At 45.5% G+C, this 18,855-nt stretch overlaps 2 protein-coding genes across 3 annotated transcripts in view; both read right to left on the bottom strand.

Moving 5' to 3' along the window:
* Window positions 1-13,685, bottom strand: part of Cdk5rap1 (CDK5 regulatory subunit associated protein 1) — a 31,900-nt gene extending 18,215 nt beyond the window's left edge. Inside the window, exons 1-8 of one of the 2 annotated variants that reach the window (XM_027421440.2) lie at window positions 13,549-13,685; window positions 11,622-11,950; window positions 9,884-9,987; window positions 9,235-9,269; window positions 7,384-7,484; window positions 3,555-3,765; window positions 2,082-2,202; window positions 1,370-1,600 (exon numbers count right to left, since the gene is read on the bottom strand). In XM_027421440.2, coding sequence (XP_027277241.1) covers window positions 1,370-1,600; window positions 2,082-2,202; window positions 3,555-3,765; window positions 7,384-7,484; window positions 9,235-9,269; window positions 9,884-9,987; window positions 11,622-11,931 — 1,113 coding nt within the window. In that variant the 5' untranslated portion in view covers window positions 11,932-11,950; window positions 13,549-13,685. Of the gene's footprint in view, window positions 1-1,369; window positions 1,601-2,081; window positions 2,203-3,554; window positions 3,766-7,383; window positions 7,485-9,234; window positions 9,270-9,883; window positions 9,988-11,621; window positions 11,951-12,295; window positions 12,466-13,548 lie in introns of those variants that run through there. The other variant, XM_027421439.2, reaches the window with a different exon arrangement.
* A 4,311-nt stretch (window positions 13,686-17,996) lies between these two features.
* The window catches only part of Snta1 (syntrophin alpha 1), a 28,227-nt gene continuing 27,368 nt past the window's right edge, over window positions 17,997-18,855 (bottom strand). The window contains exon 8 of the mRNA XM_027421438.2: window positions 17,997-18,784. Within this exon, the coding sequence (XP_027277239.1) occupies window positions 18,692-18,784 (93 nt within the window). The 3' untranslated portion in view covers window positions 17,997-18,691. The remainder of the gene's footprint in view (window positions 18,785-18,855) is intronic.

The following is an 18,855-nucleotide window of genomic DNA, read 5'->3' as shown; positions in this document are numbered from 1 at the left end:
TCAAAGAATCATGTAAAAAAGAATATTCTATACATTCTGAAAGGGTGCAGATGGAAGTTTCTGTCCTGTCAGGTCCTGCAGCCCTTTAGTCCCAAATAAACACTCAGAGGCTTATATTAATTATAAACGGTTTGGCCTATTGCCCAGGCTTCTTACTAACAAACTCTTACAACTTAAATTAACCCACAATCCTTATCTATGTTTAGCTGCATGGCTTGGTGCCTCATCTCATTCTCATCTTGCTTCTTCTGCCTCTGGTTCTCGACTCACTCTGCCTTCTTTTTCCCAGAATTCTCATAGCCCCGCTTATGTCTCCTGCCTGGCTCCTGGCCAATCAGTATTTTATTAAACCGATAGAGGTGACAAATATTTACAGTGAACAAGAACATTATCCCATATCAGGAGGGGGTTGCTGTTGTTTTGTTTTGTTTACAGGCATTCTGCCTGACCCTGCCTCCTGAGTCCTGGAATTAAAGGTGTGTAACATAGTACTTGGTAGTATACTCCTCTCATTGTTTCTCCTCAGAGGCTAATTTTCAAGTAATGAAAAGGTTGATTGGGAACTGAGGATAAAGCTCAGTTAGTGTAGTGACTGCTTGGCATTCATGAGGCTCTGGGTTCAATCCTCAGCAGTGCATAAAACTAGGCATGATAGTGCACATCTGTAATCTCAGCACTTGGAGGAGAGGGGAAGAATCAGGAGTTCAAGGCCAGCCTCAACTACACAGACCAACATGGACTGAGACCTGTCTCAAAAAATAGGAAGAAAGAGCCAGGCAGTGGTGGCACACACCTTTAACCCCAGCACTTGGGAGGCAAAGGTAGATGGATCTCTGAATTCAAGGCCAGCCTGGTCTACAAAGTGAATTCCAGGACATCCAGAACAGTCAGGACTGTTACACAGAGAAACCATCTCAAAAAACAAAAGAAAAAAAGAGACAGTCTTGCTAAGTTGCCCTTACTGGCCTGACACTCATAAGCTCCCAAAGCTAGGACTATAAGCATGTATCACTCACTGACCAAGAGCTGGGATTTGAACCCACGTGTGCCTCAGGCTTCCCACTACATCACATTGCCTCCCTTGCTGTTCTCACTGTATCTCCACCATGCAGCTGCCCACCTTGATAAACTTCTCACTACACAAGTGGCCCCAAGTTCCCACTGAAAACCATCCTATCGCCTCACTGATCTTAGGGGAATTTAAGTTTTGCCAAAAGGCCAGTAATTCTGCAAGGAGACATTGCAGTGTAACACAGAATCCCCAAAGCAGGATTCAAGGTCTCTGCCGTATACTTCTGGGTCCAGGTAATAATATGCTTCAGGATGCTGCTAAAAGTTTGTCACAACACTAAATATCAGCAACACTCACCTCATCAGGAAAATCCTTGGGGTGGGGAGAGGTGAAACGGATCCTCATTTCAGGGTCTATTCTTGAAACCTGATCCAGAAGATGGGAAAAGCGAAGCCCCCCTTGTTTGGTTTTATAGTTGGTAGTGAAGCCACGACTGAGGTTGGTAGGCACTGCATTATTGAACTGGATCTCTGAATTGTCCCGAAAACTATTAACATTCTGACCAAGAAGTGTCACTTCTTTTAGCCCCTAAAAACAGGAAAAACATGTTGAAAACAAGTTTAACCTTCTTGAACGGCTTCATCTCAAACCACTAATTAAAAATTAGCTCAATCTACCAAGAGCCATAAAGAAACCTGTCTTTAATCTGATAATCTCACACTGGAGTACCTTATCTAAAGACTGAACAACAGAGTAAGACCTTAAGAGTGTACCTGCCTGTAATCCCAACTCTCAGGAAGTAAAGGCAGGTTTCTGTTACCATCTCAATCCCTAAAACAGAATATATCTATCCTAAAGGAGTTTTGTACTGTAGGAGAACTTAAAATGGGGAGGAGGGGATAACTTTAGTATTTAAGCAAGTAAAAACTGAGATTTTACAAGCTATCAGTGATGGAACTATCTGTGGATCAGACAGAGGTGGAGGAGACACCACAGGCTACAAAGCTAGAAAGGCTATCCTCAGCCTGTCCAGAACATGCTCGTATGAAGAAAGCTTGGATAACCTCACCTGCTCAGAGAGCTTCCTCACTTCATCTAGAATGGAGGCAACCGGCCGACTCCTCTCCCGGCCACGAGTGAAAGGAACAATGCAGTAACTGCACATGTTGTCACAGCCCCGCATGATCGACCTAGGGAAGAAAGTACAAGAACACAGTTAACAGGGGAGCAATGCTGTCTTAGCATGTCCCATCTCTGCAGCTCTCTTGGGATTTTTCTTTGGCTCTGGATCCTCCTGCTTCTAAGCTCACACTGAACTAATGTGAAATCCGTAAGTGTATAATCACAGAATATGAACCAGACTGTAATTGGTAGACATGTTGGTGAGGAAGCATAGTGTTGAGGGGAAACGGTCTGACTCAGCACTGTGGAGTTTCTACCGTTTTGATAGGTATATTAGATGGAATTTTTTATGCAGAGATTGAAAACAAACTCTATGTCTACCTATGTTATAAAAGACACTCTGAGGCCAGGCGGTGGTGGTGCATGCCTTTAATCCCAGCACTTGGGAGGCAGAGGCAGATGGGTCTCAGTGAGTTCAAGACCAGCCTGGTCTACAAAGTGAGTTCCAGGACAGCCAGGACTGTTACACAGAGAAACCCTGTCTCAAAAAGCAAAAACAAAGCAAAACAAAAAGATCCTGAATTTAAAATATAGCTTGCATTTCTCATACAATCTTTTTCTTTGAGACAGGGTCTTCTGTGGGTCAGACTAGACTTAAACTGGTATATAGCAAAAAACATGGATGAGGATCTTGAACTCCTGATGCTCCTGCCTCCATTTCCAAGTGTTGTGTTTACAGATATGCATCATCATATCTGACTCTAGCTTTGGTTTTCTGACACAAGGTCTCTCAATGGAGCTCTAAATTGCCTAGTACATGCTGTGGAGCCCAGACTGCCCTTGAACGCACAGCAAGCAATATTCCTGCCTCCTGCTCCCAACTGTTAGGATTATAAGTATGAGCCTCTTTCTTCCCAGCTGTTGTTTTCTATTTCTGAAACAAGGGCTTTCCAAATAACACAGATTAGCCTGGAGCAACAATCAACCCCAGAGTGACCATAAACTCACAACAATCCTCCTGCTTTGGCCTCAGATTGTGAGCACACACTACAGCAGTTTAAAAAAAAAAAAAAAAAAAAAAAAAGCTTTCTATCAAGAAAGCCCAAGGCATTCCCTTAAGTGAAAATAAACTTAGAACAATAATATTTATGTTTTAAAAGGAGGGTAAGAAAAGTATCCATATGAGTATATGACTACATATACAAGGAATACTTCTAGAAAGATTAAATAAGAATGACTGACATGGAAATCTTTGAGAAATGGCCTGAGAAAGCAGGGATGATGGGTGTGAGGAGTCTTACGGTATCACATGTTGTTTTCTGCATGTTGTACCATAACTGTTCAAATGCATTCCTTTCCCTTATGCTCAACACAGTAAACTGAAACATGCTCATCCTCCAGGTCTCACATGATGACTCACACAAAGGCAGAAGTGGCACTGGGGCTTGTTTGGACTGGCATGATATCTGCATAGGTCTCATCCAGAGAGAGAAGCACGTTTGCTGCCTGCTGACCTGACTCCACAACAGCCAGCAGCCGGGGAAGGTCTCGATAGGCATCCGGTCCAGCCAAGAGATCGACTGTTTTCTCCCTGTTGAGGATCTCTCCCTTCAGTCTCTCAGCCATGCAGCCTGGGAAGCAAAAGAAACTAGTACCTCTTCTGCAGTTCACCTGTTTTCCTGGCTTTTGTTCAGTGCACATAATTTATAACTTGCCCTGGAGACCAGGGTACAGAAAACTTCTCTGAGTTTAGTATTACCCTGCAAAACTGGACCCACACAACTGAACCCACATCTTCAAATACAAGAAAACCATAGAAATATTCAGAGCAAATCAATTAAATGTCTGGAATGTGCAGGGAGGCATCCAAAAGCCTTTCCCCCATTTTTTCCATCACTGCTGGAGGTGCAAGTCAGAGCCTCCCACATACTAACCAAGCACACCATGAGTGAGCTGCATTCCCTGCCCCCCAAAGCCTCTCAAACATGAACCACCTCTTCTCACAGTTAAAGATTACTTACCACTAAGATAAAAGATATCCTTACATCAGAAGTCTGTCTATAAGTTTACAACTACACTTAACGCTTTTTTCTCTTTCAGCCCACAATACTTGCTAAACCCATGAGAAATTATATAAATAATTATGCAGATAAAATTTGTACCCCCAAACCATCATTTTATTAAGACTATAAAACCTAAAAGCATACCTTTTACAAAGTCTTTGGAATGGTTAGTTGTTTGGGGTTTTCTTAAAGATTGTTTTATTATTTTTGTTTATGTGAATGTGTGCTTGTGTATGTGCACATGACTGCAGGTGCCTGCAGTTCAGTAAAGAGTGTTGGATCCCCTGGGTCTGCAATTACAGGCAGTTGTGAATTGCCCAACACAAATGCTGGGAACCAAACGAGGATCCTCTGAAAGAACAATATATGCTCTTAACTGCTAATACATCTCTCCGGCCCCATAGTTTGGTTGTGATGGCTCAGAGGTTAAGAGCACTGACTGCTCTTCCAGAGTTGCTGAGTTCAATTCCTAGCAGCCACATAATGACTCACAACCATGAGATCTGGTGCCCTCTTCTGGCCTGCAGGCATACACACTGACAGAACACTGTATACATAATAAATAAATCTTAAAAATAAAGAGAAAAGAAGGGAGGAGGGAGGCAGGGAGGGAGGGAGGCAGGGAGGAAGGAAGGCAGGAAGGAAGGCAGGAAGGAAGGAAGGAAGGAAGGAAGGAAGGAAGGAAGGAAGGAAGGAAGGAAGGAAGGAAGGAAATCATCTATTAAAAAAGATTTTAAAAACAATTAGGGGCTGGAGAGATGGCTCAGCAGTTAAGAACACTGGCTGCTCTTCCAGAGGACCCTGGTTCATTCCCAGCACTCACATGGCAGCTCATAACTATCTCTAACTCCAGTTCAGGGGATCTGACACCTTTATACCAATGCACATAAAATAAAGTTAAATAATTTTTTTCAATTTTTTTAATTATTGGGTGGGGTGCCGGGCGTTGGTGGCGCACACCTTTAATCCCAGCACTCAGGAGGCAGAGGCAGGCAGATCTCTGTGAGTTTGAGGCCAGTCTGGTCTTCAGGAAAGCCAGAGCTGTTACACAGAGAAACCCTGTATCAAAAAACCGAGAGAGAGAGAGAGAGAGAGAGAGAGAGAGAGAGAGAGAGAGAGAGAAAAGAAATGATGCACATATTCTCTCTCAGCCTTGATTGTGGACGTCATGTGACTAGCTGCTTGACTTCCTGCCTTCCTGTCTTGACTTCCCCTCAGTGATAAACTGTAACCTGGAATTGCAAAGTCAAATAAAACCTTTTCTTCCCTTTTGGTCAGGGTGCTTCATCACAGCAACAAAAAAAACTAAAATACTCCCTCTTGCATCTCCTTCAATAAATCTCTTGTGTGAGGTTTGCTGTACAGTGTGACTTTGGGGTATTTCTTAGCTCCCCTCAGAGCTGGAACACTTACAGTAGTAATGGCTGCATAAGCACGTGAATATACTTAATACTACAGAATATATATAAAATGATTAAAATGGTGAGTTGATGTATACAACCATTATTTTACATTTTTCCATGGGGGTTTCTAAAATTCCAAAAGATTTTATACCCAAGGGCAACTATAATGAAGTGAAAAGGAAGAAAACTCCTCTAGCATCTATCTATATTAATCAGTATGACTGGATACACTGTGTGTTGACTATCAAGAGTGATTAAGTTAACTATACTACAATGGACACGGTCCACTAAGCATAAAGTTAAATATATTAACCAAATTGGGGTCAGAAAGGATGCATAGATTTTTCTTTTGATTGGGGTATTTTTTGCATTTATTTATTTATTTAGCGTGTGTGTGGGTGTGCACATGCTACAGTACCCATGTGGAGGTCAAAGTGGGGTAGTTGGTTCTCTCCTCCTACCATGTACATCCCCAAAATCAAAGGCAGTTCAATAGACTTGATGGCAAGTGCTTTCCCTGCTGAGCCATCTGGCCAACCCCCCAAGCACTTATTTTTGAAGTATGTTTCCTGACCACCTAGACCAGAACTGTCCAACAGAGCTTTCAAACAAGGAGAAGGGACGTGCTGGATGGAAATGACTGGAGGTGCTGTGTAAATTGGTGGACCCTCATCAGCTGTGGCTGCTGAGAAGCTGAGATGTGTCTGATGCAAAGGAAGAAGTGCATTTTTGAAATTGTTTTTCAAATGTGACTACTGACTACCATATTGGTCAAGACAGGCCTGGATTTTCACTTGGGCTTGCTTCCGTAGTTCACATGACAGGTAACTACACTGGAAACTCGTGTTGCCCTCCAGACTCCAAATGCTGAAACTGTCTCTCCCTCTCTGTACTACATGAACTGCATCAGGTTCTAGGGAAAACACATCACTATCTGAGCATCTACTATTTCTTTATTTGTTTGTTTGTTTGGGTTTTTGTTTTGTTTTGTTTTTTGAGACAGGGTTTCTCTCTCTGTGTACCAACTCTGGTTGTCCTAGAACTCACTCTGTAGACCAGGCTGGCCTCTAACTCACAGAGATCTGCCTGCCTCTTTCTGCCTCCTGAGTGCTGGGATTAAAGGCGTGCACCACTACCACCCTGCTAAATGCAAGCTGTTAAATCCCTCATAGCAGGAATACCATTATCCTACTCTTTTGAAGGTTTTTTGTTTGTTGGTTGGTTGAGTTTTTTGGTTTTTGGTTTTTATTTTGGTTTTGGTTTTGGCTTTTTTTGAGACAGGGTTTCTGTGTAACAGTCCTGGCTGTTCGGTCACTCCGTAGACCAAGCTAGCCTCGAACTCACAGAAATCCACCTGCTTCTGCCTTCCAAGTGCTGGGATTAAAGGCATGCACCCCTGCCTGGGACATCTATTATTTCTAAGTGCTACAAAAAGATCTTTTAGAAGCTTCATCTCATTTAATCTTGCAATCTCTAACATCAAGTAAAAGAGATTCATGGGGTAGATATGGCTAATTTACACCCTGTTATCCAGGCCTCTAAAGCAGCAATTCTCAATCTGTGGTCACATATCAGATATCCTGCATATCAATACCGACATTTCGATTCATAACAGTAGCAAAATTACAGTTATGAAAGTAGCAATGAAAATAATTTTATGGTTGGGGGGGCCACAACTGAAGGGTTGCAGAATGAGGAAGGCTGAGAACCACTGCTCTAAAGGAAAAACTCTAGGAACCCAAGTCTCAAAATGGAAAAATTCATTCTGAAAATGAATGGATACCTAGAATCCCAATCCTCAGAGGTACCCGGGAACGTGATCGTTTTGTCTTCAGGGCCTTCAGCTGATGTAAACGGTTCCAGATGGTCTGCTCAGCCTTCTCTCTGCAAAATCCAAAGAGGCCAAAATGAGCAGGATAGGAGAGCAGGACAGCGAGGAGAAAATGAAAGCCATCTGAGTCCTTGCAAAGGCATCTACGTTGAATTCAGGGAAGGCACACAGAGGCAAACTGGGAAAGCACCACTTGCAATCATCCTCTTCCCTCTAACAATATCCTCCCTACACATCTCAAAATCCAGACTAGCTTTCAAGCAAAACCCAAAAGCTCCATTCTTCACAAGCCCTTCCCCAGCTCCTCTGTGACTCTCCTCCCTTCAAGTACCCTCTACCTTAACTCTACTTCTCCTGAACATGGAATTTTGTTTTTGTTGTTTCACACATCCTGTAGCCCAGGCTACCCTAAAACACATTATGTAGCCTGAGCTGTCCTCAAACTCACCCATATTTCTTGACTACCCAAGTACTGAGATTATAGGCATAAACCACCACCCCAGTTTATATATGATATTTACTTAATATTTTCCATCAGATGTTAGTAGACTACTTACACACCTGTCTTAGTCCCCATGTGAGACCAAGTTCTTTGGAGCCTGGCTTTATGATAGAAGGTTCATTTCCAAATCTCCCATAACAACCAACTCAGTATCATTCCACAGGTCCCATAAAAAATGTGTCAGATTAACAAACTAACGTGAAAGGCAGCTGTGGAAATAGTAACACTAACATGCCTTCAACAGCAATAAACAACAAAAAAAGAGGATGTGTTCACTTTTTCTTAATTCATTTTTAAAATTTGTTATGTGTATGGGTATTTTGCCTACATGTATGTGCTCCCACCACCCCTGTGTCTGGGATCTGATCCCCTAGAATTGGAACTACAGACGGTTGTAAGCTGCCATGTGGGAGCTAGGGATTGAGCCTGAGTCCTCTAGAAGAGCAGTCAGTGCTCTTAACTGCTGAGCCATCTCTCAAGTCTATCACTTTTGATGAATTTCCTGTGATCAGGTACTTCTTGGCAAGCTCTGAAGATACCACTCATATCTTTTCAGAATTCTGTTTCCCAACCATTGGCTACACCTCAAATCAGGTATATATATTAAAGAATATGACATTAGAGCCAGGTGGTGGTGGTGCATGCCTTTAATCCCAGCACTCAGGAGGCAGAGGCAGGTGAATCTATGAGTTTGAGGCCAGCCCGGTCTACAGAGCTAGTTCCAGGACAGCCAGGGATACACAGAGAAACCCTATCTCAAGAAACAAAAAATAAAATAAAAAATAAAATAAAAACAAAAAAGAATATGCCATCAGTGACCAAAAAACTTTAGGAAATTTGGGACCTCAGCACTTTGGGTTTAAAAATTCTATATAATGTACAGAGCTTGGTTTGGGCATTTTTGTGATTACTGTTTGCTTTGTAGACAGTTTCATTGTGTAGTCCAGGCTGGTCTATAACTCACAATCCTCCCAACTTCTGCAGTGCAGAGATTACAGGTGTGTATTACCTGTAATCTGTACTCAGATAAAATGGGTCTGGTGAGAGGAAAAAAAAAAAAAAAACTCACAGAATTGCTACTGTGAGAATTAAACTAGTACATCCATGTATGCTGTACACATGGAACCGAACCCACAAGACATGCTCATCACACATCAGCCACTTATATCAAGAGTATCTCTATTACAGAAAAACCATTAACTCTCGGTGGCCTCGAGGCATTGGCTCATCTCCATAAGCAAGCCTCCTTGACACGATTACACACAATCTATTCACTCCCTATGGAAAGAACAAATTTGTACCTGATAGAGCACGTGACAAGAAGGATCACATCAGCCTAATGAAGAACAAAAAAAAGAAACTTATAAACTTTGACATTGACCTTGCAAAATCACTACTATGCAGTCCACCTACTTTTTTCCTATTATTATGGTAAAACATACATACATCTTATTTTAACCATTTTTAAGGATACAGTGCTATAATAAGAACACTATAGTGCAACCATCACCACCATCTCCTTCCAGAACTTCCCGGGGAAAGCTTTGTACCCATTATGCACTAACCCTCGAGCCTCACCTTCACTCCACAAGATAGCTTTGTTTTGTTCTGGTTTGGTTGGGTTGGGTTTGGCTGCTCTGGAGACACAGTCATGCCCTACAGTCAACATGGCCTCAAATTCCAGACCTTCCTGCCTCTACTTCCCAAGGCTGGGATTGCAGACACGTGTGACCACACCAAGTCTGATAACCCCTCTCCTGAAGATCAACAGCATCATGAAGGCTCAAAATAGCTGGAACACCAGCATACGCTAGTCCTACAGTACACTTCACTCAAAGGAACTAACTCAGCAGGCAACATCTTCTCCCCAAAAACTCACTGCATCTAAGAATCTGCACCAAGGCAGGGCAGCCCAGGCCCAGGAAACAGGGAGGCAGGGGGTGCAAGCACCTCTTGGAGGTTGCTGGTCCGCAGGAATCCGCTCTTCTGTAAAATGGACCAGGCTATCTCTGTGTCATTCACGTTCATCTGGCAGCCATAGGTCTCGAGGTAGACTGCAATGAAAGGGAGATTGAGTAGGCAGAGGGCCATGTGGGTCTTCAGCCTCCTTCCCAAAGTGCTCAGAGACACCTGAGGCAACTTGTCATCCACAAAGTCCCCTGCTGCCTTGACCCTAAAATACCATCAGCTGCCAGATGTACCCCCAAATTAATAATAGCCTTTTAGAACAAAGGAAACACAATATCGTATACACACACCTATAATAAACAGGGTGTTTAAATACAGGGGAAATGTGCCCCTTAAGAAATAAGGGCATAGGGCTACAGAAACAATTAGAACAGGGAAGACTAACGATCATTTTTATCCATCTGAGAAAGAACTAAATTCAAATCCCCGTATTACAGTCCTCCCTCTAAACAAGAGGTCCTCTAACCTCTGGGAGCAGCAGCACTGACCAGAGGGTACAGACACCACAGACTAAAAAAAAACGAAAGCAGACACGGTCATATTATGAAGTAAAAATACAAATTTACACCAAGTTCCAAAACATGGATTTCACACTTTGGTAGACCCTTTCAAATCATATTTCTAGTTACAACCCCATTACCATCAGAAGGCTATTATTCCAACTAGAAGCAGGGCATGGGGGGCCAAGGCAGGAGGATTATCATGAACTTGAAACCAGAATGAGCTACACAGTGAGCTCCAGGCAAACCTGGACTAAAGAGACTGATTCTTTCTCAAAAAAGCAAAACAGAATAGGAAACATCAGCTCTTCTTTTTTTTAAGCCAGGGTCTCACTATGCAGCTCTGGCTAGCCTAGAACTCACTATGTAGACCAGGCTGGCCATGCTCTGCCTCTGCCTGCCAAATGCTGAGATAAAAGGTATTTACCACGGGCCTAGATAATTTTTTATATACTTTGGAAGGGGGGGTCACATATGCCATTTCAGAAGTCAAAGGACAATTTGTGGTAGTAAGTTCTCCCCTTTCACCTTGTGGGTTCCAGGGATCGAACTCAGGTCATCAGACTTGGTGGCAAGCAACTTCTGAGTTATCTTGCCAGCCCCAAGAATAAAACTCTAAATCAGAAGTGATGACAGACATCAGTAATTCCAGAAGTTAAGAGGCTGAGGCAAGAGGATTATGAGTTTTACACTAACCTGGGTTACAGAGCAAGACCCAGATTCAAAAGGTAAGGGGCAGAGTTGAGCAAGATGGCTCAATGGTTGAAGGCTTCTGCCACCAAGCCTGATGACACATGGTAGAAGGAGACAACCATCTCTCACAAGTTGTCCTCTGACATCCACATGTGCCACACACAGAGACACATAGAGTAAATGTGAAATTTAAATGGAACTTTAAAAACTGTAATTAGAACACAGATTATAGTGTTTCCAAAAGCAACCAAAGAGAGGACTCCAATTCCTGTGTGCACAGCTCTGAGTTCTAGTTTGTCTTTTGAAGTGTTGAGGCTGAAGAACAGAGCTTCAAGCACGCTAGGCAATCACTGTAACACACAACTCTTCCCCTGCCCAACCTATGAGTTTCTTTACAGCAATGCTGCTTGGGAGAGCCTGATGATTCTGTAACTGAGCAACCTGCCCACACTGCTAAGACAGTCGAGCCACAGAGGCTGCGACAGAGAAAGGAAGGAAGCCAAAGGGAAGGGAGAAGTAAAACTAACCTTTTCTCTGCCTTCCTAGAAGTTCATCCCCTGTGAGATACGGGGGTGGGTCCTCCACTTCTGGAAAAGATGGTTTCTCTTGAAGAACCGAAGCACTTCTTAAAAAATGCTGAAAAGTTGGTCCGGCGGCTAGCCTGGAGCTGAAATCCTTCTCAACACCTTCTGAGCTCTGCCCCTCTGAACTAAGACATGAAGAGCTGGGGACACTGCTATGTGCCCTGCAGGTCCTGAGCAGCAGCCAGGACACAGAGCTCAGTGGCCCCCATTTTAGAGACCTCTGTGCTTGGAGGACACATTGTAAAGGATGCATGACACCTGTGGTCCTAAATCTGCAAAAGAGTGAGGCATACCAACATTTACTGCACACTCTATACAGGTACTACTCTGGACACTTGCCCCTCACAAAAGCAGAAGAGAGGATGCTTTGGGGGTGGGGTGGGGGCATAAGAGGTGTTGAGACAATCTTAGTATTATCCTGAGCTGGCCTGGAACTCACTATGTAGTCCAGGCTGGGGGGGGGGGAGCCCTAGGTTTTGTTTGTTCATATTTTGAGATATTGGTCTATAGTGCAGACCAGCCTCAAACTCCTCATCCCTCCTGCCTCCGTCTTCCAAGTACTAGAATCACCAGCATAGACCACCATATCCAGTTCAAAAGTACTCTTGATAGTTTACCTTAACCCAAGCATGGTAAAACTGCAGTCTCAGTGCCTTGGAAGGATAAGGCAGGAAGATCATTTGAGCCCAGGGGTTCCAGGCCTGCCTGGACAACCTAGCAAGGTCTCTAAAAACTTGGTCTCGGGCTGAAGAGATGGCTCAGCGGTTAAGACCACTGACTGTTCTTCCAGAGGTCTGAGTTCAATTCCCAGCAACCACGTGGTGGCTCACAACCACCTTAAATGAGATCCGGTGCCCTCTGCTGGCATGCAGGCAAAAGACTATACAAAATAAATAAATAAAATCTTAAAAGATTTAAAAAAAAAAAAACTTGGTCTCTCATGCTGGATGTGGTAACACTCGACTTTAATGCCAGCTTTTCCGAGGCAGAGGCCAGCCTGGTTTATAGAGTGAGCTCTAAAACAACCAAGGCTTCACAGAGAAGAACCCTGTCTTAAAAAAAAAAAAAAAAAAATGGACAAGGGACAAGATGGCTCAGTGGGTAAAAATGCCCGAGGCTCAAGTCTGAAATCCTCAGTTAAGAGCTCCTGAACCCACCGTGAATGGAAAGAACTGACAGTGGAGAGAGGAATGACTCTGACCATCACTCGCTGTGCGCACACTCACACACACATAATACTTTTAAAGAAGTGGGGCGGGAGGGGAACGACCCAAAGAGGCATACTAAGACTTCAGCAACCACTCATTTACACCTCACACATCTTTTCACAGGATGGGCCTTAAGTAAAGTCAATGTGACTGCTGCCTGGCCAGGCAAGCCCCGGATCAGGGAGCCTTCTTTAAGAGCGTTGGGATGGGGCAGCGATCCTCTCTGTGGAACCTGGTGGGGGCATCAAATGCAAGCTTAAAGCTTTGCACCGCACAGCGCAGGGCGGAGCTCTTAATGTCAGTGAAGGGGGCGGAACCGCCCGCCACATCCAAGCACGCGATTGGGTAGATACTGGTGCTGGGCGTGGCAAGGGGGCTCTGCGTGCACGCCCAGGAGAACCCCCGCAGCCACCCAGCAAGGCCGGTCCGACCCCCATCTCTGCATCCCAACGGGAGAGGCTAGGGCTCCGAAGGACCCGGTGACTTGGCCAAGCGCATACAGAAGTAGGCAGCGGGACTGAGCTACATTCGCAGCGGCCTCTCTCGGGGCCTCACGCCGCCCAGTGACACCTTCCCCCAGTGCTCCTGGCTTTTCCGGGACGCCGCGAGCGCGCCCACGCCACGGCAGGTCACCCGCAGCAAGTCCCTCTCAAGCCTCTCACCTCCCACAACCGCGAGACCCCGCGTCCGAACCGGAAGCTCTGTCCGCTGGTGAGGGTCGCTCTCAGGCGTCCTCCTCTGCGCGCCGAGGCGTGCAACTTCTGTTCCGCCGTGACTTCCGCCAACGGTGTTCTAACGGAAGTGTTTCCTACCGGCCTGGTAGACTCAAGCTACGGGCTTTGAAAAATATTTGGGTGGGAAACCCAATTATTTATATGCTAACCAAAAAATTTTAAATAAAGCTTAAAAACCAGGTTGGGCCGAGCGGTGGTGGCGCGCGTCTTTAGTCCCAGCACTCGAGAGGCAGGAGCAGGTGGATCTCTGAGTTTGAGGCCAGCCTGGTCTCAGAGAGAGTTCCAGGACAGCCAGGGATACACGGAGAAACCCTGTCTCGAAAAACAAACAGGTTGGGCACGTGGGCACCCTGAGAGTCTGCATCTACCCTTGTCCCAAGAAAATGAGGGATTCTTAGGAGTGTTCTGCCCTTGGAAAGTAGGGGCTCTACCTTGTCACCCGTCTGTCACATGTACTCCTTTCCTCCCTGCACCAGGCCCTTAATGGAAAGGGGCCGATGGGGCTGGTAAGGTGGCTCAGAGTGTAAGACACCTGCTGCCAAGCGTGAGGACCTAAGTTCGAACCCCAGAACATACAAGGTGAAAGAAAATTGACTCCTGCAAGTCCTCTGACCTCCACAAATATGCCAGGGGACATTCGACACCCCCCTCCCCCAACACACCAACACACACACACTCACACGCACGCACACTGTCTCTTGGCGAGGTATCACACTTTGGTAACTCCAACACTCAGGTAGCAGAGCCTGACAGCCTGAGTTCCAATCCCCAGAATCCACAAGGTGAAAGAAGAGAATTGACTACCCCAAGTCCTCTGACCTCCACAGATACACCATGGGATACGCAACCCCACCCTCCGGCCGCCAAACACACACACAGATACATATACATTAAATGTCTCCTGGCCCAGCATACTTCAGTAATCCCAACACTCAGGAGGCAGAGGCGGCTGGTCTTTATAAATTCAAGGCCAGACAGAGATACATAGTAAGACTCGGTCTCATAGTAAGTAAATGTAAACGAAATTAAAGAGGGGTTTCTGTGGCTACCTCTGAACTGCCTCACCTTTCCTGAATCTCCCAAATGGCCTTGGACAGCTCAGTTATTCCTCACCACGTCTTTGCCTGTCACGTGGCTGGGCCTTGACACTCTCAGCCACTCTCCCTTCCCTGTGGTTCATGCCTCTAGCCAAGGTGCCTCTTCTCCCTTAGACCTAACCTATAGACTCCACACTCAGGAAAATGCTGAGAGCAGGATTCAGACAGACCAGAGCCCTGAGGTGAGAACCACCCTGTGTAACATAGGTGTTTTTCAAGCTCCACCATAACACCTAGTTTTAAAGTGTAAACATGTGGTTGAAACACAAATTGCATGTGGAATGTGGACAGTTTAAATTCCACAAGCCTGGCATGATAACAGAGGAAAGGCGCCCCCTCCTGGCATGTTCCTGTCACTACTCCCACCAAAACACTCGATTTGGGTGGAGGGAAGGAGAGGGGCATTCCCAGCCTTCCTCTGGAACAATAAGTTTTTGTTTTGTTTTGTTTTGTTTTGTTTTGTTTTCATCTGTGTTGTGAATCTGTGCAGAAAGTCAGAAACACCTCTGTGTGGGAAGCTGGAAACACCTCTGTGTGGGAAGCCAAAAACCCCGTAGCCTCCAACCGAAGCTAGAGTAACTGGTTTCTTTAGTACGGTAACTCTGAAAATCTGTGTAGGGCATTCTGGGCCTCACTCTCCACCTCATTCTACTATTTCAAATATACAGATAGTGCTATGGTCTCAATGTGGTGTCTCCCTCAAATCCACATATTGAAATTGTAACCTTCAAGAAAATGGTAATAGGAGGTAGGATCTTTGCAAAGTGATTAGGCCATAAAGGCAGAGCCCTCTCTCGGCCTTAGCACCATCTTGCTTGCAACTCTTGCGCCATGAGATCAAAGTGGAGGAAGAAGCCAATGTGCAGGCTGAAGCACAAGGGAAGAAAGATGAGGCAGAGGTCCAAGTAAACTAGCTCATCCACCCACGAAGGCTGAAGGAGCAGAAGTAAGGGACTCTGAAGCCTGGGAGGCTGGTACAAGTTGTTGGACTGTGTGCTACTGTTGCTATAAGTCTCAATGGACCTGGAACATCACCATCTGCTCACAGAAACCACCTGAGACACTTGACTGTTGACATCACAACCAAAACAGTCCCGCTGGCCTCTGCCCTGGACCTGTGGCATTCTGGACTCATTCTGTTCTCACATGTGGCCAAGTGTAACTCGTACACAATAAATCATCTAAGCGTGTTGTTTCCGTAGTATAGTGGTTATCATGTTCACCTCACACAAAAAAATCATCTTTCTCACTGTCTCAGCTCAAGAATCAAAAACTAAATAAATGGATAGATAGATAGATAGATAGATAGATAGATAGATAGATAAAGGCAGAGCCCTCCCTCATGCAGAAACAGAGGCAGGCAGGTCTCTGTGAATTTGAGGTTAAGTCTGGCCTATACATATCTAGCTCCAAGCCAGCCTGGGCTGAATAGTGAGAATTTGTCTTGATAAATAAATAAACTTTTTTTTTGGTTTTTTGAGACAGGTTTTCTCTGTGTAGCTTTGGAGCCTATCCTGGCACTCATTCTGGAGACCAGGCTGGCCTCCAACTCACAGAGATCCGCCTGCCTCTGCCTCCCGAGTGCTGGGATTAAAGGTGTGCACCACCAAAGCCTGGCTAATAAACAAACTTTTTAAAACAAAAAGTGTATAAAAAGGTATGCTGCACATGCCTATAACAGTGCTTGGAAGGTGGAAGCAGAAGAATCAGGAGTTCAAGGCCAGCCTCAGCTACATTAGGAGTTCAAAGCTAGCCTGGGCTACGTGTGACCCTATCTCAAGAATTTGTATGTGTAAATCAGCACTCAGGAAGCAGAAGCAAGAGGTAGGGAATTCAACGCTACCTAGACAATATGGTGAGTTCCAGGCAAGTCTGGAGTAAGACCTGTCTCAGAAAATTCCTTTTTGATTTCATAAAAAAAAAATATATGAGATTAACTCATTTTACAGACTTAAAGATGAGGAATACAAGAGTAGTCACATACAAAGGCTCACACTACAAGACAGAGCTGTGCAGTAGTTGGGACCCACCCATAGTTCAGTCTGATCCCAAAGTCCTATTCTTAGCTCTGACTAACTCAACCTCAGACTGGCTGGGTTCCCGCTGGGGCTATGCTTCTGACAGTTGGATAACCATGGCCAACTAATCACTGCTGACTCCAGTGTCCTTGCCTACAAAGTGCCAACTGTGTGGTGAATACACTGTGGTGAGGCATGGGGAGAAAAAGGGTAAGGAGGGGCCAAAGGATCAGAAAGGCACTGGGGCTGTGGCAGTAGTCCAGAGATCAACTGTGGATTCCTAGGCCAGTGTGGGATTTGGGGCCGTGAAGTTTGAAAAAATAAACCAAACCCTATGATTTCAGGAGATTGGGAACCTCATATTCTCTCTGCTTTAGGACCTGATGTTCATCCCTCTTTCACCGAATTCTACTGGCTGCTGAAAGTTCTGATAACAAGCACTCGCTCACTCACTCACTCCCCCTCCACCTTACTGTGAGCAGGGTGTGCTCTCCTTCTCACTGCTGACAGGCAGATGGCCTGAATGCTCTATGTGATTGACTGTTCTTCACACTCCACTGGCCTACCGCAGGATGAGGAACCCCAATCAACAGCCAGGAGCAAAAGTACGCTGCTCTCAGCCCAGTTTTAACTAGTAAAACTGTAGTCTAGGCACAGCCAGGACAGTGAAAATAAATGCCTGTTGTTATAGCCATGGAGATTGAACCGGGTTTGTTTGGTGCTTGTGCCGCAGTGTTCTCTCCGGAGAAACTGACTGAAGCGTGTTTCTATAAGCTGTCCCTGCTTCAGTGTCTCCTACAGAAATGAGACCAGCTGATGTCCCACCATCCTCTCCACTTACTCCCTGTGTCTGACCAATTGGAATCACACATTTGATTTTGATGGAGTTCTTCCTGCTGAGGATAGAGACCTGCTGGTTTTACATCACCAAAGACTAGCACAAGATGTATCCTAGATACTTGTAGGTGACCCGTGGGTTGGTGGGTGCAGGAGTGAGATGGATGGGTAAGCCAGACTGGAAAATCTTCACCTACATGCATCTCCCTATTTCTTGGTGCCTAATTTCCAAACATGCTAATTAAGTAACTTCATGGGACAATTTCCTCATTGAATGAAATTTCTTGAGACTTCAAACAGAAATAAATTCAACTCAGGCACTCTTAGATTTCCCACCCCCATAATGAAAAACATAATGAATACTAGTTGCTTTGAGCTGCTAGATTGCACAGTCGTTTGTCACAGAGCACAGATAAAGCCTGTATTCACTTTGAGGCCCAGTTCTCCAGAAGGGTCTCACATCTTGGTCTGGTTCCTCTTGGGACTGCAGAGCCACCTCAGAGTCCAAATGTCAAGACACAAACCACAGACATAGAGCCAGGCCGCCTCTGTGTCACAGGCTGTTTATTATCCAAGAAGAAGGAGGAGAGAGAGAGAGAGAGAGAGAGAGAGAGAGAGAGAGAGAGAGAGAGAAGAGGAGGAGGAGGAAGAAGAGGAGGAGGAAGAGGAGGAGGAGAAGACAGAGGCCCCCCTGGGCTCAGGAGAAAGTGAACAGAAAGGTTCCTCTTCTTCCTCTTGCCACTGACCAGCTGCAGAGATCTCAGGGGTGGCATAGGGGCCTCCAGGAGGCCTGGCAGCTCTGCTGTTGACTGGAGACAGAATCCCCACAGGGGCAGGTCCCAGGGTCGGAATGGCTTCTGTGTACACAAAATATCTCTCTTCAAAAGGCACTGGTGGAGGTGAGCAGTAGGAAGGCTGCCCCGTCGCAAGCCAGACCCACTGTCCCAGGTCTGAGTCCTATTCCCCAAGACCAAGCCGGCCTTCCTCAGGCTGGTCTGTAGGGCCCATGTTCCCCTCCTCTCCCTTCCCTCAGACCAAAGATGAGTAGGCAGTCGGCAGAAGGACAAGTCAAGTCACGGGGTAAGTGATCCTCTTCAGGGCTAGTGCATCTGACAACTTCTAGGCCAAGAGCCCCAAGCGGGTGACTTTGGCCGAGAGGAAGGAGTGGATGATAAAGACCATAGTTTTAGGACACGAATGCAGGTCCAGCTGCTGCAGAGTGGACAGAGAAAAGCATCAGGGGCTCTTTCCAGCCTGGCCTCCGGGATAGCATTCCCCACCCC

This window comes from Cricetulus griseus, chromosome 6, assembly GCF_003668045.3.
Source record: "Cricetulus griseus strain 17A/GY chromosome 6, alternate assembly CriGri-PICRH-1.0, whole genome shotgun sequence".
Taxonomy (NCBI): domain Eukaryota; kingdom Metazoa; phylum Chordata; class Mammalia; order Rodentia; family Cricetidae; genus Cricetulus; species Cricetulus griseus.
Note: the sequence above shows the minus strand (reverse complement) of the source record. Positions and strands in the feature narration are given on the sequence as shown.